Source organism: Manis pentadactyla, chromosome 1 (genome assembly GCF_030020395.1).
Source record: "Manis pentadactyla isolate mManPen7 chromosome 1, mManPen7.hap1, whole genome shotgun sequence".
In the NCBI taxonomy this organism is placed as follows: domain Eukaryota; kingdom Metazoa; phylum Chordata; class Mammalia; order Pholidota; family Manidae; genus Manis; species Manis pentadactyla.
Window position 1 is genome coordinate 70529853 of NC_080019.1, and position 24734 is coordinate 70554586.

General features: G+C 41.6%; 1 protein-coding gene across 1 annotated transcript in view; it reads left to right on the plus strand.

Moving 5' to 3' along the window:
• Window positions 1-1871: 1871 nt before the first annotated feature.
• PCOLCE2 (procollagen C-endopeptidase enhancer 2) overlaps window positions 1872-24734 on the plus strand; it is a 64340-nt gene continuing 41477 nt past the window's right edge. Inside the window, exons 1-2 of the mRNA XM_036877332.2 lie at window positions 1872-2304; window positions 3344-3452. Of these exons, the coding sequence (XP_036733227.1) occupies window positions 2222-2304; window positions 3344-3452 (192 nt within the window). The 5' untranslated portion in view covers window positions 1872-2221. The remainder of the gene's footprint in view (window positions 2305-3343; window positions 3453-24734) is intronic.

Consider the following 24734-nt stretch of genomic DNA (forward strand, 5'->3'; position numbering starts at 1 on the left):
GTGGCTCACTGCCCATCCTAACAGTTCTCCATCGCTAGAGTCCAGAAATTCGTCTCACGGAAATGGCCCTTACACACACCTTCAGAGTTCACTTGGGTTTCTGGGGCTCAATTTTAACATATTAAGCTTCTCAGGACATTTAAGGTTTGTAATTTTGGTCAGAACTGTAGTTCCAAGTCATATATGTGTTTCTAAGAGCAAATACTATGGGTTTTAGTAAACTTTTAAAATCACATGGCAACATCAACATCTTTCTATGTGTCTCCAACATCAGAACTATCGGTGTTGGAACTACAAAGATTTAATGAGGATACAAACACGTCATCAGTTTATAAACTAGGAAGAAAACCTACTGTTGCATAGTTACATTCAAATTGTTTTCTATGCATTTAGGCACATTTAATACTTTGTTTTTATTTTTAATTTTGAAGACTTAGCTTAGTCCTAAGAATTAAGTATTTTCTGGCTATGATGACTTCAAATCATTGCCAGAAAGTGAATTGAGCAATATTTTCACTTTATAATGTAACACTTTGGCTTTTTAATAAAATACCATCTAAAACACATCTAATATCATCTATTGGATAGCATATTCTTGAAATGTGTGCAAAATAAACAAGCATTTATTTTCCCCTTTGCTGTCAAAACAATTTTTATTGGGTTGAGGGTGTAGGTTTCAGTATATTATGTAGTTTGCCAAAGTTTGTAATCTTTTTTTTTTAATGTCATACAGGGTGTGGTGCTGTTAGAGAATTTTTTTTAAGTTGTATTTCTTGGTGTTTTTTTCCTTCACTTTTTAAAAAATAGTAAGATAATTTAAACCCCACAGGGAAATTTGGGTTCCTGCTTTTGGCTCCTGGGTTCCCCCACTATTAAAAGTCAGATTATTCATTGCAGCTGGTTTTTACTTACTTCCTTGCAAGGAGTGTTTATATTCTTAAACATTGTAAACACATTATTAGAAATGAAGTGCTGATAAGTACTATCTTAATGCTTAATTTTTTTTTTTTTTTTTTGCTTAAAGAGGTGAAAATAGTTTTAGAGGAGACAACACAAACGAGGCATCTAAATTCAGTTATATTCCTCTTGCGGTGGTGTGGCTGTTGAAAATCTCAATGAATCCATTGTTTTCCTTTTATTATTCCCTAGTTATTGGGAAGCACTTAACAAAATAAAGGCTTAAAATCATTTTTCTGTAACTAAATAAAGGAAAGCCTGATTCCACAAGGCTGGAATTTTTCTTAGAAAAACAAATGCTGTAAATATTAACTCGTCAATACTACAGGAAGAAATTGTTGGAAAAGATCTGAACAGAGATGCCTGCAAAGAAACACCATTTTCAGAACAACACGGGACGGCGAGCTATGATAATTCAGGCTCTGTCTTCATTTTTTGATACAGTTAATGACAGTTCACTCACATATCCCTCTGTGAAATGCATTTATAAATCTCCGGACAGAAACTATCTCCCTATTCTCATACACGAGTAAAAACAGAAAGGAATATACTCTGTGTGTGTGTGTGTGTGTGCGCTTAAAGTAAGGGTATGAGAACAGGAGTTAAAATATGATAGAATCCCTTTTTTTGCCTTAGGTCTGGGTGCTTGTAGGAGACAGAAATAGAGAAGGAACCCGAGGTTTTCCAGCAACTCACAAGCGTTGATACTCATTTAAAAATAACTAGGGAAAAACACTCCTCAGAGCAAACCATGAGCTCCTCCCTGTGAATCGCCTGGGAACCCGGGAGCCAGGTCCCGCTTGGGTACCACTCTGCAGGGGGTTCCCCTCCCCTTCTCCCCACAGGCCCTGCAGGAGGGATGTGACAGGGGCGGTGGGTCCGGGGGTGCCAGGGAGGAGACGCCCTCCCGCCCCAGGAGAGGAGGTGGCTCTGGCCTGGGAGCCGCCCCTCCCTACGCCGGAGAACAAACGGGATATTCAGCAGTGGCCTGTGGCTGCCAGAGCAACTCCTAGGGGGAAATGAAGCATAGAGTCAGACTGCACCGTACTCACTTTTAAAAGCGCCCCCACCCCGCCTGCCGCGCACACCCGGATACTTGGGCTGCCCCGCGGCTGTGCTAGGGCGAGCGAGCCGGGCTGGGTGCGGGCCAGGGGCCGGGGTTTGTGCGCGCGGGTGCGGGCCGTGAGCCTGGGTGCGTGCGGACCGGCGTGTGTCCCGGTGCGCGCGCCGGCGTGGGGACGAGCGGCAAGCGTCTACACCGGCCATGAGGGGCGCGCGCGCCTGGGCCCGGCTCTGCCTGCTGCTGGCCGCCTCCGCCCAGCTTACGCGGCCGCAGTCCCCGGAGAGGTAACGCCGCCCCGCCCGGGCTCTCTCTCTGCTTTCTTTCCGCCCTCTGTCCGGGCAGCCTGGGCGGCTGCTTCTCTCAATCCGCTACGGGGCGCGTGGAAGACCGTGCGCGCTCCCCGGGCTCGGGCGTCCGGCGCCCCCGCGCGGGCCGCTCCCAGGAGCCGGGGCCGCGCCTGCCCACGGGGCCCCCCATGCGGCCGCACCGCTGCCTGCCCGAGGGTCCGCCGCCCGCGCCGCCACCACGTGGTGGGGCTTATCTGACCCGCGGCTCCTCTCCCCGAAGGTTTCTGCGGGCGGAGGGAAGCACTGGGGCCCAAATATGTGAACTTCGGTTTACTTCTGTTTCCCAACCCAGGAGAGGATTTGCCCGGAAGACGTAAGCCTGGGGAAAAAACCCGAGTGGCGTGGCGCCCTGGGGGCCACTCACCGAAAGTTAACTCTTCGCCAACCTCTGAACTGCCGCCTGGCCCCAGACCTGGCAGAGGGACTTGCCCTAAGGCCAGCTTTGGCATCTCCTCGTCCACCTCCACCACCATCAGCCTTCCTTTTCAGTGGGAGGCTCTGCCAATGGCCAGGGATTTTCAGAATAAGGGAGGAGAACTAGGTATCTCTCCAAATGCAGGAAATTAAAACAGCCAATTAACCAATTGCTTGTCTATCTTTAAAATCATGAACCTCACATAGCCAGCTCACACCGTCTCTCACTCCCTCCAGTTACATTTTTCCATTTACCATTTTCCTATAGGATCTTACCAGTCCGTGGAGGACTTGCTTGCTTGTGGTTGGATGGATGGATAGATCGATTGATCTTGTGTTATTACGATGCAGACAGATGGCAGCCGCACCGAATCCTTCATCAGGCTATAATTTAAATAGAATTCTAAGATCTAGCAACTATTTCAAATCTCTCATATGGTGGTGCAGGCATTTATTAATAAATATTAACGGTGTCCATATTAATGGACTACACCTTTCTAAAGCTGATGTTAGATTGTGAGACCCTGTTTTAAATTAAGCTTCCTTTGCTCTATTTTCCCAGGCCTGTTTTCACATGTGGTGGCATTCTTACTGGAGAGTCTGGATTTATTGGCAGCCAAGGTTTTCCTGGAGTGTACCCTCCAAATACCAAATGTACTTGGAAAATCACAGTAAGCATTTTTTTCTTAAGGGTATTCTCTTGAAGTGGGTTTTGGAAACGGGAAGGCTACTTGCCTTTTCCTTCTGGGGTCAGGATTTGAGTTAGGGCAAATGCTTGAAATAGTGAAACATTGGATTTACCTCAAATTTTGGGAGATTTTTATTAATAGAACAAGTGGTGTCCAGCATTAGCGATTAGAAAGGGTGCTAGATAACACTTGAAAGAGAAAACTCTTAAAGCAGATGTGTTTCTGAAAACCCAGCTTAACTGTTGAGTGTCATGGATTCAAAATTAAGGCTATTTCCAGTCAAAGGCCTGTTGTGATGACTTTTAGAAGCTCTCTGTTCCCGGGGCCTTGCATAAATGTCTCCCAGTGGGGAATAGAAGATCAAAGGTAGTGCTCAGCCCTGACTGCTTACACCCACAGGGGGGGAAGGGGAAAAGAAAAAGGCAAAAAAAAATCTCACTTAATGTTCCTGACTTGAAACCAGCACTAAAGGCAATTCTCTAAAAATAGAGAATCATAATAACTGAGGGGGAAGAAAGCCTAGATATCAAGCAAAGGCTCCTAAAATGCCCATGCTGGTTAGCATGGCATACGGTATGCTGAGTCAAGATAAGAAGTCAGAGTTAGAGACAGACAGTTTTTTTGAAAAAGTCTGAATTTAGAGTCATCTAGACTGACTCATCTTTCCCGTCACCATAGTAGTGACTGTTATCTTCTTCATTTTTTCATTGTTGGGAAGTGATTTGGTCATTGAACACATTGGTTTGCTGAGAGCCTGTCAGTCAGGTTGTGCCACTCACTGAGCTTCAGTCAGTCTTACTGAGCATGTACTATGTGCCAGGTATTGTGCTAAGTAGTTAACAAGCATAATTTATTTTACTGCATCCTTGAAATCACTCTGAGAGAGTAATTATTATTAGCCCCATCTTATAGATGGGGAGGGAAGGTGAGGCCTAGAAAAATTACATAAATTGACTTGATCAAAAATTTGGTTTATCTGCTGTTACCCAACTACAGTGAATTTATTCTGCAATGAGGCATTCCCACCAAGAAGTCTTTTGCCAGGTCAAATATGAGGGGTCCCCCTCCCCAATACAAAACATGATTTCTATATGCATTGATGCTCTCCTATAAAATACTATCTGATGAACAGTACAGATTTCATTGTTATTGCAACACATGGGGCCAAGAGAGAATAAGTCATAAAAAACAGCTTTGAAATATTGATAGTATACTAAACGTGAAGTATAAGGTTCAAAAACAAACATGTAACTTGGTTTTTGTATTAGAGGTGTGTTTCAATTATAATTAAATGACTATTAGTTAAAAAATGATCCAAGGAAATTAGTGATTAAGAGGCATCATGCACCTAACAAGTAGAAATTCATCGTTGGCCACATGTTTTTGGTATGGCATCAAACTTTGATGCAGGGGAGGGTGTCCAGGGAAAGTTTTTCCTTGGTAAAGGAGTGGTGTGCCTGAGGAGAGGTCTGACTCCCTCACTCTTCTGTGTGTCGGGGGGAAATATGATAGATGTTCTATTTGGATGCAGCGTGAAAGTGAGGCCTGTGGGCTTAGACTTCCCTGGGTTCAAATTCTTGTTCCAGCATTCATAAGCTGTGTGTCCAGGGTTTATCTTCTTTAAACCTCAGGATTACTGTGAAGATAACATGAGACAGTACATATAATGCCCTTCAGCTCAGTGCCTGGGATATAATAAATGCTTGAAAAATTTTAGCCACACTCATCATTTTCATTACCCTCATTATTGCAGGAATGGACTTGTCCTTCCTTCTGACCCACAGGCAATATGGCAGATCACTGCCACCCCCTCACCACACTGGCTGAGCTGGGCTTGGCATTAGCTAAAAACAACTCGGACTTCTATGAAACGATCTACTTTGTCATTTGTACCTAGAAAGAACTTATTTTTGTGCTTGACTTCTCCTGTATTCTCACTGGAGAGATTCCATGTGCGTTAGGACTAGGTTGGCTCCCAGTAACAGAGACCCGATCTCAACCCAATGGCTCAAACAGAAGTTTGATTCTTTCACGTAAAGGAAGCTAAAGGTAGACAGTCCAAGATGGGTGTGACAGCTTCAAATCATTATCTCTTCTATCAACTGGGGAAAGAAGGGAAAGCAATCAGAGGACAAGCAGTCTCTGTGACATATTTGTGGTTTGCCCAGACTGCCTAAACTAATAGTCATGAATTTGAGTAGCAAATGCCAGGCTCTTTTGAAAAAAGCGTATTTTTAGAAAGCATAGATAATGCAGAAGAAAGGACTAAACAATTTGCTTTTCTAATTAAAAGTTTTATATTTTTCCATCTTAACTGGTTAAGTTTATTCTATTCCAAGGGGCTGCTTCCTTTATGTTTGCATATGAGTGGCTACCAGGACCTTCCAGAGGAGCCCAGCACATTCTCCTGGTTATAATTACAGCCTCAGCAGAGTGTTCATAAAGGCCCTGGGTGCTTTCAGGGGCTCACTGTGACAGCATCTTTATTCCCTTATATTTCACAAGAAATAGGACTAATTCAGTTGTAAAAATCTTACCAGTTCTTTATAGACCTCTGCTTTGTCAGAGTAGCAGAAGAGAGCTCCCCAGCTCCTGTAGCCCCTGCGGGGGTTAATACAAAGGAGAACGGTGGTAGAGCCAAAGCTGGTGGCCATGAGGTCCCTCACTCATGGAACAAATGTGTGTTCAGTGCTGTAACTGTTTGGGTCATGGGGGCAAACAGGGCAGCCAGCCAGGCTCTTGGCCCTCATGCAGCTAGCACCCTGGTTTGGGGAGACAGGCAGTTAATGCTTAATCAAACAGGTGAACATGAAAATATTGGGTAGTGGTAAATGCATTATAAAAATAAAAGATACTACGTCACATCCATTAGGATGGCTATTATAAAAAACAAACAGAAAACACCAAGTGTTGGCAAAGATGTGGAAAATTTGGAATCCTTGTGCATTGCTGGTGGGAATGTAAAATGGTGCAGCTGCTATGGAAAACAGTGTGGCCTTTTCTCAAGGAATTAAACATAGAATTACTGTATTGCCAATCATTCTGCTTCTGCATATAGACTCAAAAGAAGTGAAAGCTGGGACTTGAACAGATATTTATATGTCTATATTCCTGGCAGCATTATTCACAATAGCTAAAAGACGGAAGCAACCCATACACCTATGCACAGATAAATGGGTAAACAGAATGTGATCGTAACCGACCCAGGAACATTTTTCAGCCTTGAAAAGTAAGGGAATTCTGACACATGCTACAACATGGATGAATCTTGAAGACATCGTGCTAAGTGAAATAAGCCAGTCATAACGGAACAAATATTATATGATTCCACTGATATGAGGTATCTAGCATAGTCAAATTCATAGACAGAAGGTAGAGTGGTGGTTGCCAGGGGCTGGGGAGGGGAGAATGGAGTTAATAGTTAATGGGTGCAGAGTTACATTTGGGGAAGATGAGAAACTTCTTAGTGGTGATGGTTGCACAATAGCGTCAATGTACTGAATGCTATGGAACTGTACACTTAAAATGGTTAAAATGGTAAATGTTATGCTACATATATTTTACCACAACAAAAATATTTTTAAAATAAAATAACACAGGACAGTGTAGGAGACCAATTGGGAAGCTACTGTGGTACCAGGAAGAGAAGACAATGGAGTGGACAAGGGCTGTAACAAAGGTGATGGAGAGACGTGGACTCCTCCACCTGGAGCATTCGTGTTAGCAGTTCTGAATGCAGTTAGGCAGCAGTGGCGCCAGCTGCGAAGCCAGAACACCAGGCGCTGGACCCTCGCTTGGCAGCTGCTCCAAATGGGACAGTAGTCAGGGCAGCCTCACCTGAGTCAGTCTATCAAAGGCTTTCCCAGAGTCAGTGGACCCACTGCATCTTCCTCTCCTGCAGTCAGTAAACCAAGAATAGAGTTTCCACTGGATAATTCAGTATCACCTTTATTGAAACATCAGGGAGACCCCTCAAGATGGAAGAGCTTCAGAGTAGCCCTCAAACTCGAGTTCCTGTGGCTGAAGAGAAAATATTGTGCCCCTCACCGCTCACCTGCCCCATTCCACTCTTCCAGACTGGAGACGTGTCCCAGCGAGGTCACTTTCACCCCAAAAACGTTTTCATTAAACTGTATCTTATCAGTGGGGATTGGAGAGTCTGATGTTAGCATCTGTTTGCTTTGAGAAGGGTGAATACTACCTGTCACAACCAAACTTTCTAGCCAACTGTATTGAACATTCTGGAATCGAAGTACAGCCTGCAGATTGGAAATTTAGATTTGTCTCTAAATTATAGTACTTTAAAATTTTTGTAGCTCTTTCTTGGATAACTGCACTGTTCAATACACTATCCACATTGGCTATTTAAACTTAAATTAATTAAAATGAAATTAAAAATTAAAAATTCTATTCCTTATTCACACTAGATGTACTTTCAGTGCTCAGAAGCCACATGTGGCTACCATATAGACAGTTTATAATATGAATATTTCAATCATCTCAGAAATTTCCTTTGAACAGTGCTGTTCTAGAGAATTTTTGAGGTTAATTTTACTCATGTGAAGATATGCTGAGCGTGCAGGCACTCCATGCTGCTCAGTTGTACTTCTGCTTTGCAGACGGGGACGCTGATGCTTGCTCTCTGTAGTGTTGACGCTGTGACTGGACCTCAAGCCTTTTGACTCAGCTTTATCTTCTGGCCACCAAGCCGGTGTCCTCCAACTAGTCTTAGATATTGCTGAGTGTGTTCTCAAACATGTACAGTTAGTGATTAAATCAGACAATTTGTGGGTGAAGAAATTATTAAATATTTTGTAGTCCATGATGGGGTTGAGGGTTCCTTAGTTTCCCGTAAGTGTTGATTTTCAGGATTGTAGCCTGAGAGGCATCTGCATAAAATACCTAGTCTAGGTGTGTGTCGGTGGCAGGGGGAGTTCCTAAGTATAATTTGGCAGCTAAGGTATGTGTAATCCTTTAGAAGATGGCGGCTCGTTCTCTTCTAAGCAGCCCTGGAAGGACAACAGGATTGGGTTGAGACAAAAGTCACCCAACTGATTTAAAGATAAGAACCGGTTCCTCCACCTGTACCAAGCTCTACAACAAGAAATGAAACTCCACGTGCTGACACATCACCACCCGGACCTCTCTCTCACAGCGGCCCTCCTGCTGGGTATGTGTCCATGAGGGCAAGACGACAGCAGGAGACACATGTCTGAGATCCCTAAAGGAAGTCTGGGAGAGTGGACCACTGTCAGCAAGGACACAACCACCATGATTTAGTTCACTGCGTTGGCAAGACACGTTTAAGAATAGCCCACCAGGCACGGTGGGCTAGGTGCTGGAGGCACACCGGTGAATACGTAGGAGTTGTGAGCATGCGGGGCTGCCCGTGGTGATGTGCTCCCCAAGCTCAGTGGGAAGTGAGAGGAAGCCCAACGGGCCCCTTGCCTTCTCGGCTCCCATGTACACACGAAGATCACCATTCCTTTAACGGTTTCATTATAAGTTCATTGCAAACTTGGCGAATCACCAATACTTCTGTTCTGTGACCTTTTCATCCTTAACTTGCTCACAGTTCCATATTAGAATGAGAGATTTATATTGATGACTTGACACAATTATTTAAATAAGAAAAAAGGCACTCATAGTGAAATAATACCTGGTGAGAGCTACTCTATTCAGAGTTTAACTTTAGCTACATGGTATGGCTGATTACATGGAACCAGCTGAACCTTTGTTTTTAGCAGCTATGAAAATTAGAGGAAACTTGAAGCTTAGAACCTTCTGGGAACTCTCTTGGAATAGTTATGTAGGAATTGTTTTTTTAAATTGGTCCCTGAAATTAAAACTAAGTAGTGTATCTGCTGTGTTAGGCAGTTGCTGTTTTATCTAACAGAAACAGTAATTGGCATGCAGATACCAGTGAAAATGATTTTGTTCTTGGATTTAATTGGGAATAATTTACAGAACAGCTTTCAAAATGAGATCATTCATGTATGTGGTCCTACTGTTAAAAATCATTATTGAAATCACAAGGTATTTATTGGTTATGTCTCTTCCTTATTTCCAAAATAATTTTAAGAGAGTCAGTTATCAAGGTTTCAGTTATTATTTTCAGGAGAAATCTGGCTTGGGAAAAATCAGTAAACATTTGAGCAGTTTAAAATTTGGTATTGGAGATTTCTTTAACTGAAGTAAATAATGTGAGAGGGTCAGAAAGTCACAGACCTTTGCCAGAAATAGGAATAGAAGTATAGCAATGAATAGGACCAGTTCCATTTAAGCTGAAAGTATGTGGCAGGACTGTCCTCATGTAGCTAATTAATGCACAAGAAGCAAAGCACAAATTATCGTATGTAAAAGGTCTTCAGATTTCCCAGGTAATGCATGTACCAACATTTTGATAACTACTTATTTTTTCTATTCAGTTGACATTAAATATACTTGTTATCATATAGATTATAGATCTAAAATAATAATGTATGGTTTTCAGCCTACCTTCAAATATATTGTATCATTTTATTTCATTCCTATCCAATTCCATGATGTTGGTGGGAAACATATTAATATGCCCATTTAACAAGTAGGGAAACTGAGGTCTAAGGAATTTGTATCTCGGTTAATATCATCATGCCTGCAAATGGCATGAAACAACTAGCACAAAGTCTTTTTACTTGGTGCACACAAATGCACTATTATACACTTATTTAGCAAATAAATAAATAGTCACTCAAGGCTTAGTGAGCACCTCTGTGCTTAGCCCTAGGTGGGCCCTGGAGGGAACATGACAAGTTATAGTTTTGTCATTGGGTTGTTTATAATATGGTAGGGAGCAGACAAAACCAGTGGCAGTTATGTTTGTAAATAATGATGATGGTCACTGTGAGAAGTTTTAAGTATTGATAATGTGGAATAAGGCGTATATACATTTTTTAAATCATTGAAGGTATTGGATTATTTAAATGAAAATAATCATTGCCCCATGTGATAATTTTTCCAACTGTGCTACTCTTAAGACTTGAGAAAGTGTTGCTATGCCCTTTTTATCACAGGGCTATTTTATAGCCCATGCCTTGATATTTCCAAATATGCCTAACATATTACATAAAGGCATTCCTGTACCGTTTGCCTTATGGATAATTTTGTTACTAAAGTATGTTAAAGTCGTCATACTGAAACTGTCCTCCAAAAGTCTCATTAAATTTAAATGGCATTCACATTTAGTTTAAAGAAATGGTAGATTAAAAATGTGATTGGGAATTACGACTTCTCAGTCACCTTATGGCTTCATGAGAAGCTGGTGGTAATGGAAACGTGGAGCTGTGTGAAAATTGAAACACATGGTGGTGTTCTAGTACCATTAGTGAAAGGTGTATTATTTCAGAAAACATAGTGAATTTAGACAGGAATTCAACATTTAAGTCATTTAATTATACCTAAGGGTATAGCAAAGGGTTCAAAGATTACTGACACTATTATTTGCCTGGCATAACCACAACAGGACAGATAAGGGAATGGAATTTTGGCCTTACACACATATTTCCTGGCTTTAAACTACATGTAGGATTTAGAATTGTATAGAGACTTAAATTCCAATCTTAACCATGGGTTTTAAAAAAAATAGGTATGTACATTTGTGGGACTAGGCTTGGTTATTTCAGCTGCCTGAATGGTAATTTAACCCAGTGCTTCACTTAATATTATTTACATCTGATTCCTTAGTAAAGGTTAGTATAATTAACAGAAAATGTCCGCACACCCAAGCTTGAGCACCAGTTTGAAAGGCATAAGAGCACTATAGCTGTTTTTAATTGGTTTTGTTTTTCATTAAGAGTCTAATTCGAGACTTTGTGATTCTTAGGACACTTAAACTGTCCCGATTTGGTTTCAGCTGAATAGATACCAAAAGAATTAAAACATTTTCCTTGCTGCCTTAAACCTTCTGGGTAGCAGGGAGAATATAAACCCTATATAAATAAGCAAGAAGTTGATGTTTTCCCACTGGGGCCTCAATCCAGTTTTTCTAAATTTGTTTAGTTTTCTGCTCGCTTTTAAGGGCTTCTGTTGCTTGGTTCTGTTTTGTTTTTCTTTGCTCTTACCCAGGGAAATCAAATGTGTTTTTATGTATCAAAAACCTGATGTTTTATAAATGTGCTTATTTGTTCTGCTTGTATTTTTAGTGCTGAGCTAAGGCAGATACCTCAGAAAGGGCTTCATGAGTAGAAAAGAAAATGAGAAACCATGAAAATCAAGTCCTCACTGGGTAGTTCTTTTTTTCTGAAAGAGAGTCTCTTGAATAATGTATTAATGACCAAGAAAAGTCATTTTTTCCCCGAAATATCAACATAACAATGGAACACAAAGATAACACATTTAAAACCCTGCTATTAAAAAAAAGTATAAATTGAGAAGGCATTTAACAAAGGTAACACACCCAGAAAGGAGTTCTTTAAATGTATTACTAAAAAGATGGAGGGCTTACTTTCACATCCCTTGCCCACCTCTAGAGTTCAATTTATGATGTGAAATTGCATAAATTGGCAGATTCCTTAAAATCTATCAGGTATTGGCAGTAGAAACAAGAGTGGTGTCATTTGTTGGCTGCTTTATGCTGGCGCCATTTAGGGGGCTCCTAATTCCAAGGGTTTCTCTCTTTTCTCCCACCCATTCTTCTATTTAGTTAGGAAAGTGTTCCTGTTGGTAGTTGCTGTCCCACGTTCCTTGCATAGTGAGGTTTTATATTTATGGATTATTCTTCCTTGATCCTATGAAAAATGTAATCATTACCTTCAACTTACACAGTTGATCTTTGTTAGTTAGCAGGTTTATGAACAGGGGCAATAAGTTATGTTTTTGGGTACTCTTGAATTTCTTACTCTAGGAGCTTGGGAGGACAGAAATGTTTTCTCCAGATACGTTATTTGTTAGATCATGAGAGGCAGTGTGGCAAGTCTCTGGAAAACCAATATAAACATCTAAAAATAAAGGGAACACCCACAGAGATGGAGGGAGTTGGAGTTAAAGCTGCACAGCCCTGCCTCTGAATATCACCTCTTTCATGGCCAGGACACTCCTGAGCACTACATATAATAAAATAGTGTTTTCCAAAATGTGGAGGGAGGGAGAGGCCATTTAGCAGAGATGGGCTGTTCCGTGGACCAGGCTGAGGAGAAGAGGGCACAGGGGAGCCGGCGGAAATTTTATTGCGCTTACAGCTCCTAGAAATGATTGCTAGACACAGACTTTCTAAAAGCCCTGGGTTATAATTGACCTTCTCTGAAGAAATCATAATTCATTAAGACCATTTTTAGAGTCCCTACCAGAGGTAAGATGCTGCGTTGGGCACAGAGGCTGCAGAGGTTGGAAAACCACATCTCTGAGTGGGACTAGGGGGCAAGAAGGCTCTCACGAGGCCAGGAGGTGCCCCAGACACGGGTATCAGCGGCGCAGAGCAACAAGGTTTGTGGTGGGGACTGTACGTGTTGCATTATTCACTGAGCAGAGGAATGGGCATTGGAAAGTCATACTGACACATTGGTCAGCCATTTACTAATACCTAGTGAATGTGATACAGTTTCCAGAACTTTCCAAAGTTGGTTATCATGGTCAAACGTGCCTTTAAGGGTGATGGTGAGGATTGAAGGAGGTCATGGATTAAAGGCCTGTGATACGGTGTTTGGTGCAAGCAGGCACTCAGTAAATGGCGGTGGTGGTAATTACTAATTTTTTTAACCTCTGTTCCAGAGCTGTAATAACGCATAAAAGTGTGGTGTTTGTGTAGAACTTGTCTGTAAGCCAATGTCTTTCAAGCTGGATGGCAGTCCTTTTGGGGCATGGCTAGCTCCCATTGGAAATACCCATTCCTCCTCACTATGTCCTTTCATCGTGTAAAAATATGATCTTTCACAAGACTTTTTCCACAGAAGTGCTTCCAAACCTTCCCCGCTTCTCCTCAAGCCATTTCCCCCAACCAGAGCCCTCCGGCCCTGCACCAACCTTATGTGTCCCTTACTTTTGGAAACCAGGGTATTTAGAGGCAGAGAAAGGATTTTCAGCTAAAAATTGCAAATAATTTTCTGTCTTTAGAAGTGGAGAGTTTAATTCACCTTTGCAGCCCCAAATCACCAGAGTAGTCCCCTCGAGTTATACAGATTAACTAATGAGTTTATTCATTACTTCCTAATAGAGACAGCCCATAATAGAGTGGTTAAGAATGTAGTTTCTGGAGCCATGTGGCCTGTGTCCAGATGCCAGCTCTACTGGTATCTTGGTGAGTCTCCAAAGTTGACCCCCTCTCCCCAGTAATCATGCCTTCTAGTACCCCTAAACATTGAATCTGGGCTGGCCCCATGAAACAAATAGAACAGGGCAGAAGTGACTCTACGTGACTTCTGGGGTCAGGGCACAAGACATCTTAAAGGTTTGCCTTAGCCTTTTAAAACATGCACTCTGGGGGAAGCTAGCCACCGTGTAAGGACCACCATGCTATGAGGAAGCCCAAGCTAGCCATGTGGAGAGGCTTTGGGGTGAGAGAGAGAAGTTCAGCTGGCCCCCAGTTGTTCTGGTTTTCCCAGCTGAGGTGCCAGGCATAGGAGTGATGAAGTCGTCTTGGAGGAGCAGCCCAGTTAAGCCTCCAGAAGACTTAGGCCCTCACTTAATTGGTGATACTGCATGAGATAATTCAAGCAAGAACACCCAGCTAAGGACAGTGAACTCACAGAACCATGAGAAATAAGAGTACTTTGTTGTTTTACACCACTGATTTTGGGGGTGTTTGTTATGCAGGCACAGATTACCAAAATAATTACTTCCTTCAGCTGTATGACCTTGAGTTTGTTAGTTGACCTGTCTCTGTCCCAATTTCCTCACCTACCACCAGTTATACTCCTAGGATCACTGAGGGATTAAATTAGTTATTGCATGTATGGTATTAAGAACAGTGGTAAACACTCAAAAAAATTATTATTCCTTCATGTGTCAGGCCCTGTTTTATATTCTAAGGATATAATAGCAAAGGTCCTTGCCCCGATAGTGTTTACATTCTAGAGGGGAAAGAGAGGCAATACAGTAGATCAAAAAGTGAAGGGTGGAAATAGGTCCCGTGAAGACAGTAAAACAAGGTGAAGAAGAGAGATTGACACTGATGATATGACATACGGGCTGAAGCCTGGATGATGCAAAACATCTACTCACTGATGGTTCTTGGAGAAATCGTGCAGTCACCAGTGCTCTGAATGCGGATAGTCTGGTGTGTGGCATTAAGCAGCCTCTGAGGTTTCTTGTCCCTGACAGAGTACAAAATGTCTTCTGGATGTCTGTGAATGGGAAGGCCTTGCTCATGGACAAAGGTCATGGATTTGGTTTGCTCCTTTGGTTGGTTGGGTTTTTGACACCTGCGAGGTGGAGAGGGGAGGAGCTGCGGGCTGTGCTCCTGCGAGCGTTGTGTCTCGGGTCCCAGGGTGATGCAGAGTTGGCAGGAGGCTGTCTTCTTCCTCTCCTCCCCAAGCGTCTGCACCTGTGGGAGGGCGTGGACTGTTAGGGGCATAGGGAAACAGCGCGCGTGAAAGCGCTAAAGGCTTCCTCCTCACCAGCCAGTCTGGGGGACTTGGAGGGCATGTCCATCAGCAGGAATGTTTTGGTTATTCATTTGTTAATGGACACTTGGGTTATTTCCATTTGGGGTGCCGTGAACATTGGGTACAAGTGTCTGTTTGAGCCCCTGCCTTCAATTTCTTCAGACATACTCCTAGGCTGCATCATATGGCAATTCTGTGTTTAGCTTTTGGAGGAGCCACCGAAGTGTTTTCCAGTAATAAGAGTGAAAAGACATGGCGATCGTGATCACTAGGGAGCCGGCTTGCCATATGGGCCTGTGTAGACACTCCTGGGAGATGCTCCAGAACAACTGGGATCTTAGGGGGGTTCTGGCATAGTCATCAAGTTGATAGGAACTTGTGCTGTTTTCTTTAATGATGAGAGCTAAACATATATTGTTTGGGAATATATATATTCCCCACAATGGTAAAAAAAAGCTGGTTAAAAAAAAATGAAGCAAGGGAATGATCAGGAGCCAGGAAGCTACTTTAAGAGATGCCCAATGTATTTGTTTTTGTTACTATAATTGTGAGTTATAATTTTAATGAACTTGTTTTATTATTCTCCATAAACCTTAGATATACATGTGTGTGTGTATTTATTTATTTATCCCTATAAATCTTAGCAATACATATATTGTTTCAGTACTCTCTATAAATCTTACCTACAAATCTGAAAATAACAAAACTGTTTTTCTTAAAATAGAAACCATCACAGACTTATTTAAGTCCAAAAGATATTACCAGACGGCCTTCCTGACAGTCCCAAGGGGCTGGACATCCACTGTGTCTGTGGCCCATGGCATCCGGGGTGTACCTGTGCTGTAGCGCTGATCACTAAGCATCTGTTTACTAATCTGCCTCCTCCAGTAAACTGTAAAGCTCTTGAAGGCAGCCCCTTGTTTTCATGTCTGTCTTCCCAGTAGCTAACTGGGATAATGTATGACACATGTAGTAGCAGCTGAGTGAAAAAAATGTATGAATGAATAGTTCGATTACTCCCCCTGCGTTTAGGCAGAACAGCACAGAAGCTACGGATCTCTGCAGAAAAATACCCATGTGTCGCCAAAGGTTTCTGGGGAAGGAGACATTGCATAAAGGTCTGTAGTCTGTAGAATGCTACCGTTGAGAGATGTTGTCTCTTCCTGTGTCCTCCGCGCGTGTCTCTAGTTGTGTTCCATACGTGTACCGTCTGCGCTGCCCCCTCGAGTCTGTGCGTTACCAGTCACCATGTGAACCGGTTGGCCACCAGTCAGCATCCACCAGTGACATGAACAAAGGAATACACCTTTCGGATTTAATGCTGATTTCTGAATATTTACTTTCCAATACAGTGATCATTCCGATGCATCATGGAGTGAATGTTTTCTGTGTTGACATTCCACTATTCAGCTGAAGTATAAATGTATATTATACTTATTGCATATGCAACAGTATAATGCTGCAGTATTAACTCTGACTTTGAAAGCTATTAACTGCATGTATAAAGCCATTTTGGGGGTGGAACTTGTAAATAGTTAAATAGGGAAATAGATATGAATAGCTAGTTAACTTCAGAAAAAACATTATTTTGTCCTTAAGCTAACAAATGCTTATGAAAGTATAGGTAATATAAGGCTGAATGTTAGAGGTCAGACTATTTCATAATTCTAACATCTGTAGAATTGTTTGGTGAATTGGCATTTGTAACATTAAACATCATCTGAAGTACTATATTTAAATTGAGGTATTTCATTCCCTTTAGGCCATAAATATTTTTAGGAAAAAAAGTTATTTTGGGGGGAATTCTTAGCATTTTGTGAGGATGAACTGACAGTACCTTTGTCATCCTGTTGAGATGACACTTGCCGAACAGTGACCCTCACGCTTACGCAGACATGCAGTCAATGGCCCTGGGGCACGTCTGCGATGGAAGCAGACGTGGGAGCTCGTGCTGCGGAGCCATGCAGCAGGGGAAGACTCTGCTCCTCATTCCATATCATTTTGTGAGCAGCGATGAAGACAGAAGATGGAGTGCCTGTTACGGCTACAATAACAAAGGAAGGTGGTATGGGAATCAGTGAAATTATTTTATTTGATCTATGCAAAAAATATTTTCTGGGCACCTACCATGCTCCAGGCATCTGTTTAGTCACTTGAGATACATCAGTGAGCCAGGCAGACAGAGACTCGACCTCGAGGGGGCTCTATGTGCCTGTACTGGGGCAGCCAGGAGGGCTGTGGAGAGAGCAAAAGGGCTAGTGGAAGCTGAGGCCAGACAGGGAGGGTGTGGCAGACCCTGCAAGGCCTTGTAGATGCATGTGAGTGAGATACACAGTCTGTCTGTCAGGCCCCAGTAGAAAACAGCACCCTCAAAACAGGATGGCTCAGGAAGGGTTTCTTTACAAAAAGGCTGTTTAAAAAGGGTAGGGAAGCGTAGAGGAGGGAGCTATTGCTGGAACCCAGGAGTTAACCCAAGGTGACTTCCTAGAGAAAGAGGGAAGTAAATATGTATCCCGACCTAACTCTCCTCCCTGTTTTCAGTGACCTGTTGGGGCTTCCCATTGGCCACAAGCAACTGGAAGACAGCTGTTGATGAATTTGTTCATCCAGGTCAGCCACCCAGGGAGGAGAGTAGGGGAGAGATGGGTGGAGAATGGATCCAGAGAGGCAAATAGAAGATGTTTGACACAGGGCACCTGTGCAGGTTCTCCACAGAGCCAGAAGCAGCGGGAGAGGTGTATACATATGCATACATACATGCATACATATGCACAAACATATGCATGTGTACATATGTATATCCACATATGTACCTGTCAATACATGGATACATATGCATACATGAATACATACATATATAAAGAGACGTTTTGAGGAATGGGTTTGCATGGTTGTGGGAGCTGCCTGCCCCCTGTTTGTCGGGCAAGTGGGCAAGCAGGAACCATCCGTCAGGCACTGGTGCTGTCTTTAGGCACGCTGCCTGCCTGCTCCGGGAAACCTTGGTTTTGCTCTTAAGGCCATCCAGCTGATGGAAGCGGCCTGCCCACACTATCAAGACAAGTCTCCTTTACTTAAATTAAGCGGATTGTAGATGTTAACACGTCTATGAAATACCTTCACAGCAATACTGAGTGCTTGACTGAACAGCTGGGTACTGCAGCTCAGCCACGTTGACATGTGAAACTAACCATCACAGAGCCACTGTTTTGGGCAATGGAGTGAGGTAACGTGGCTTGTGTTTTTAAAGGGTCACCCTGGAGGCTGTGTTAAGAGGATGAAGTGCTGGGGGTGGAAGCAAGGAGACCAGTTAGTGGATTGACTATTGCTGTAATTTAGGTGAGAGATGATGATGGCGTGGACCAGTGTGGGAGCGATGGAGGTGGTGAGGGATGGTCAGTTTCTGGATATACTTTAAAATAGGGCCATTAAGACTTTTGGGTGGGAAAAATGTGAGGAGGAAGAAAAAGAGAGGAGCCGAGGATGGCTTCAAAGTTACTGGCCTGAGCAAACTGTTAGGATGGTGCTGCGCTTAGCGGTGACAGGTGGAGGGGGGCGCGGCTCCGGCGCACGTTATGCTGAGGGCTACGTCAGACCCCACAGCAAATCCTGGTCGTCCAGCAGAGAACAGGCAGCAGGTAACAATTTGCTCCCTATTCTTGCATCGGTGCTTGAGGAAATAACAAAAATTAGAAGGCGAAGGGGCTCATGCAAAATTTTGAAATGAAGACTGCCCACGTATTTTATTGAAGCAGTAAGCCCCATTTCTTGCCTGGGCTATTCAAAGCCAAAATGCTGCTATTTTGCATTGAAAGTAAGGTATCAGAATCTTTGGAGCTTGAGCTGTGATACAAAGGGGCTGGGTTGCTGAGAGTTTGGCATATGGGATGTTTTTCTTCACTTTTCAAAGAAATGAATCAATAACTTAGTGTTGGCCACATTTTCAAAGCCACACCCAAATGCTGCAGCAGAAGATGAAAAAGAACTTTCTAGAGCTAAGTATTATTAGAGCTAGAATCAGGAATCCATTCACTGCTGTCGCCCAAATTGAAACAGGCAGCTTTTTAGGTCTTGAGTTTATGTCCATTGGCCTATTTACAGAGCACTGCAGTTTCTAATGAGAAATCATTCCATAATAATAGGTCCTAGTTTGATTTGACTATCCAGAACTATCTTACAAAGCCAGCAAACACTTGCTACCATGCTTGACATCCTCTTATTCTTAGTTATGCTTTTCTACCATGTGGAGATGAGAATAAAAACTAAAACTGACTGCCTTTGGGACTATTACCAAATGTAATTTGAAATCATCCCTCTTGCTTTATGTGAAAATAGTATTAAAATAAGATAGTGATTTCATTTCAGACTTTTGAAAACAGGCCTAACATTGCTAAACTGTGTTTATTCCTAATATCCACTAAATGGACTGGAGGCTAAATACTTGAGAAACAGTATCTGGGACAATGCTCTCCTTAACAGCAGAAGCCACAGTTACTATTGTCTTTTCCTTAGAACCTGGCCTGTGACCTGATGCACAGTAGGTACTTGATAAATATTTGATTAATATATTTTTAAAAATTGGATAGCCTTCCTGGGAGAAATTAAAGAATTATTGTGTTCCATGCCCTTCCCGCATAGAACCTGCATTCATCTGAGAAGCGTTTACAGCCATTGCATTACTGGGTTTTACTCACAAGTTTTCATCAACTTCTGCTTCCGTCATCTCATGTGTTTCAGGTCCTTCTCTGAGCAGAGACCAGGAACCATAGTCACAACCTTCCACAGCAACTCAACTTTAGCTCCTTTGGGCAACTATCAAATTAAGTGCTGATATTTTCTTCTTTATTTATATATGGAGTGGCTGTTACTTCAAATTAACAATGCAGTTGATATTAACAAGACAGGATAAATTGGATGTGGTATGTAGTAAATTATGGGATTTGTATAACAGAGCACAGAGTGATGGAGTATCACTGGGTTTCAGAGTAATTTGTTACAGAGATTCCTATCATTTTCAAACTTTCCAAAATAGCATGTTTCAGGTTTGCACAATGACGTAGGTGGCACTTCTCTAGTGGCTTTGTTGTGATAGATAATACTTGTAATTTTGGCCAACATTTATTGGGCATTCTGTAAGCAGTAAGCGCTTTCCTAAATTCAGTAGATTGATAAGTATGTGTTCATACCACCTGTATGGCACTATGTTTCTGCTTGTTTTAGTTTTGGGGTTTGTTAAGTACACTTTATATGCAGCGAAATACACAAATCTTAAATTTACAATTCAGGGTATTTGAGAAATGAGTACACCTGTGTCATTGATACCTCCATCAAGATGAACATTTCCAGGACCCAGAACCTTCCCTCTTGCTCCTCCCCAGCCGATCCCTGCTCTGTCCAAGAGGCCAGCACCAGAGATTAGTTTTTCTTGTTCTGTAAGTTCATAAAAATGGAATAATGTGGAATGTACTCTTTTCTTTCCTCCATAGTTTACTCAGCATGTTTTTGGATTTATCTGAGTGTCAGTAGTTTGTTCCTTTCATAGCTAAGTACTATTCCATTGTATGAAAACACCACAATTTGTTTATCCATTCTCCTGTTGATGAACATTTATGCTTTTTCTAGACTGAAGCTGTTATGAATAAAGTGTCTGTATAGGAATCCTCTTGTGTAAGGCTTTTTATGCATATATGTTTTCTTTTCTCTTGGGTAGAAACCTGGGAGGAGTGGGATTGTTGAGTCGTGGGATAGGGACACATATAACTTTGAAACTGCTAGATCAGTTTCCAGAGTTATAACCATTTTACACTCTCACCAACAGTGGTACAAGGCTTTGTTTGCTCCATGTTCTGGCATTTGGTATCTCAGTCTTCCTAATTTTAGCTCTTCCAGGAGGTGTGTAGTAATGTCTCATTGTGATTTAAGTTTGTATTTCTCTGATGACTAATGAGCTTGAACTCTTTTCATGTGCGTATTGGTCTTTGTGAAGTGTCTGTTCAAGTCTTTTGCCCACGTATTTTATTGGATTATTTGTCTTTTATCATTAAAAGTAGTAGTTAAATCATTATCATTAAGTGTAGGAGTTCTTTATTCTGAATATATTCTTTGTCAGATATATATATATATTGCAAATATTTTCTTCCCATCTGTGATTTATCTACCCATTGTTTTTACTACAGTATCATTGATATACAATCTTATAAAGGTTTCACATGAGCAACACTGTGGTTATTACATTCACCCATGTTATCAAGTCCCTTCTCCCACGCCCCATTGCAGTCACTGTCCATCAGCATAGTAAGATGCTATAGAGTCACTACCTGTCTTCTCTGTGCTATACTGCCTTCCCCGTGACCCCCCTACATTATATGTGCTTATCATAATGACCCTTATTCCCCTTCTCCCTCCTTCCCCACCCCCTTTCCTTTAGTAACCCCTAGTCCCTTCTTGGAATCTGTGAGTCTGCTGTTGTTTTGTTTCTTCAGTTTTGTTTCGTTGTTACACTTCACAAATGAGGGAAATCATTTGGTATTTCTCTTTCTCTGGTTGGCTTATTTCACTGAGCATAATACCCTCTAGCTCCACCCATGTTGCAAATGGTATGATTTGTTTTCTTCTTATGGCTGAATAATATTCCATTGTGTATATGTACCACATATTCTTTATCCATTCATCTACTGATGGACACTTAGGTTGCTTCCATGTCTTGGCTATTGTAAATAGTGCTGCGATCAACATAGCGGTGTGTATCTCTTTTTGAATCTGGGATCTTGTTTTCTTGGGGTAAATTATCTACTCATTTATTAAAAGTATCTTTTGATGAGCAGAAATTTAAAAATCTTTGAAGGCCAATTTATCAATTTTTACTCTTGCAGTGTTGCTTTCTTGCTGCCCAGGATTATAAAGATATTCTCCTTTATTTTCTTCTAGAAGCTTTATAGGTTTAGCTCTTACACTTGTGTCTATCATCCATCTCAAATTAATTTGTGCATTGTGTGAAGTGGGAGTGAGGATTCATACTTTTGTATGTGTGAATTTCCAGTTTTTCCAACATCTTTTGTTGAAAAGACTGTCTTTTCACCTATTGAAGTACTTTGACATCTTTGCCAGAAGTTGATTGAACACATAGGTGTGAGTGTATACCTGGACTCTCTGCTCTATCCCACTGGTCTATTTGCCTATCTGACTGTTTTTCCTTTTGCTCACTGGAGTCCTTTTGCCATCATCATTATGGTAATACCAAAAAGAAATTAAGTGAATTTTTTAAAAAGGGAAACAGTAGCCTATGATTAAACACTCTTATCATACCTGCATTTCCTTTCTTCCTTCCCCATCACACAAAGTATTCCAAACTCTCCATAGTTAGTTTGATTTTATATCATGAGTTAACATGTTCAGTATGTAATACTTCCTTTGTCATTTTTTTCTAAAATTTCCCCAGGTGTTTTTTTTTTTAAATTATTTTGTTATCATTAATTTACAATTACATGAAGAACATGATGTTTACTAGGCTCTCCCCTACCCCAAGTCCCCCCCACAAACCCCATTACAGTCACTGTCCATCAGCATAGTAAGATGTTGTAGAATCACTACTTGTCTTCTTCTCTGTGTTGCACAGCCCTTCCCTTTCCCCCACCCCCCACATTATACATGCTAATCATAATACCCCTTTTCTTCTTCCCCGCCCTTATCCCTCCCTACCCACCCATTCTCCCCAGTCTCTTTCCCTTTGGTAACTGTTAGTCCATTCTTGGGTTCTGTGATTCTGCTGCTGTTTTGTTCCTTCAGTTTTTCTTTTGTTCTTATACTCCACAGATGAGTGAAATCATTTGGTATTTGTCTTTCTCCGCTTGGCTTATTTCACTGAGCATAATACCCTCTAGCTCCATCCATGTTGTTGCAAATTGTAGGATTTGTTTTCTTCTTATTGCTGAATAATATTTGATTGTGGATATGTACCACATCTTCTTTATCCATTCATCTACTGATGGACACTTAGGTTGCTTCCATTTCTTGGCTATTGAAAATAGTGCTGCCATAAACACAGGAGTGCATCTGCCTTTTTCAAACTGGGCTTCTGCATCCTTAGGGTAAATTCCTAGAAGTGGAATTCCTGGGTCAAATGGTAAGTCTGTTTTGAGCATTTTCAGGAACCTCCATATTGCTTTCCACAATGGTTGAACTAATTTACATTCCCACCAGCAGTGTAGGAGGGTTCCCCTTTCTCCGCAACCTCACCAACCTTTGTTGTTGTTTGTCTTTTGGATGGTAGCCATCCTTACTGGTGTGAGGTGATATCTCATTGTGGTTTTAATTTGCATTTCTCTGATAACTAGCAATGTTGAGCATCTTTTCATGTGCCTGTTGGCCATCTGAATTTCTTCTCTGGAGAACTGTCTGTTCAGCTCCTCTGCCCATTTTTTAATTGGATTATTGCTTTTTGTTTGTTGAGGTGCGTGAGCTCTTTATATATTTTGGATGTCAAGCCTTTATCGGATCTGTCATTTATGAATATATTCTCCCATACTGTAGGGCACCTTTTTGTTCTGTTGATGGTGTCCTTTGCTGTACAGAAGCTTTTCAGCTTGATATAGTCCCACTTGTTCATTTTTGCTTTTCTTTTCCTTGCCTGGGGAGATATGTTCATGAAGAAGTCACTAATGTTTATGTCCAAGAGATTTTTGCCTATGTTTTTTTCTAAGAGTTTTATGGTTTCATGACTTACATTCAGGCCTTTGATCCATTTTGAATTTACTTTAGTGTATGGGGTTAGACAATGACCCAGTTTCATTCTCTTACATGTAGCTGTCCAGTTTTGCCAACACCATCTGTTGAAGAGACTGTCATTTCCCCATTGTATGTCCATGGCTCCTTTATCGAATATTAATTGACCATATATGTTTGGGTTAATGTCTGGAGTCTCTATTCTGTTCCACTGGTCTGTGGCTCTGTTCTTGTGCCAGTACCAAATTGTCTTGATTACTATGGCTTTGTAGTAAAGCTTGAAGTTGGGCAGTGAGATCCCCCCCAACTTTATTCTTCTTTCTCAGGATTGCTTTGGCTATTCGGGATCTTTGGTGTTTCCATATGAATTTTTGAACTATTTGTTCCAGTTCGTTGAAGAATGTTGTTGGTAATTTGATAGGGATTGCATCAAATCTGTATATTGCTTTGGGCAGGATGGCCATTTTGAGGATATTAATTCTTCCTAACCAAGAGCATGGGTTGAGTTTCCATTTGTTAGTGTCCTCTTTAACTTCTCTTAAGAGTGTCTTATAGTTTCCAGGGTATAGGTCTTTCACTTCTTTGGTTAGGTTTATTCCTAGGTATTTTATTCTTTTTGATGCAATTGTGATTGGAATTGTTTTCCTGATTTCTCTTTCTGTTGGTTCATTGTTAGTGTATAGGAAAGCCACCAATTTCTGTGTGTTAATTTTGTATCCTGCAACTTTGCTGTATTCCGATATCAGTTCTAGTAGTTTTGGAGTGGAGTCTTTAGGGTTTTTTATGTACAATATCATGTCATCTGCAAATAGTGACAGTTTAACTTCTTCTTTACCAATCTGGATTCCTTGCATTTCTTTGTTTTGTCTAATTGCTGTGACTAGGACCTGCAGTACTATGTTGAATAACAGTGGGGAGAGTGGGCATCCCTGTCTTTTTTCTGAGATCTCAGAGGAAAAGCTTTCAGCTT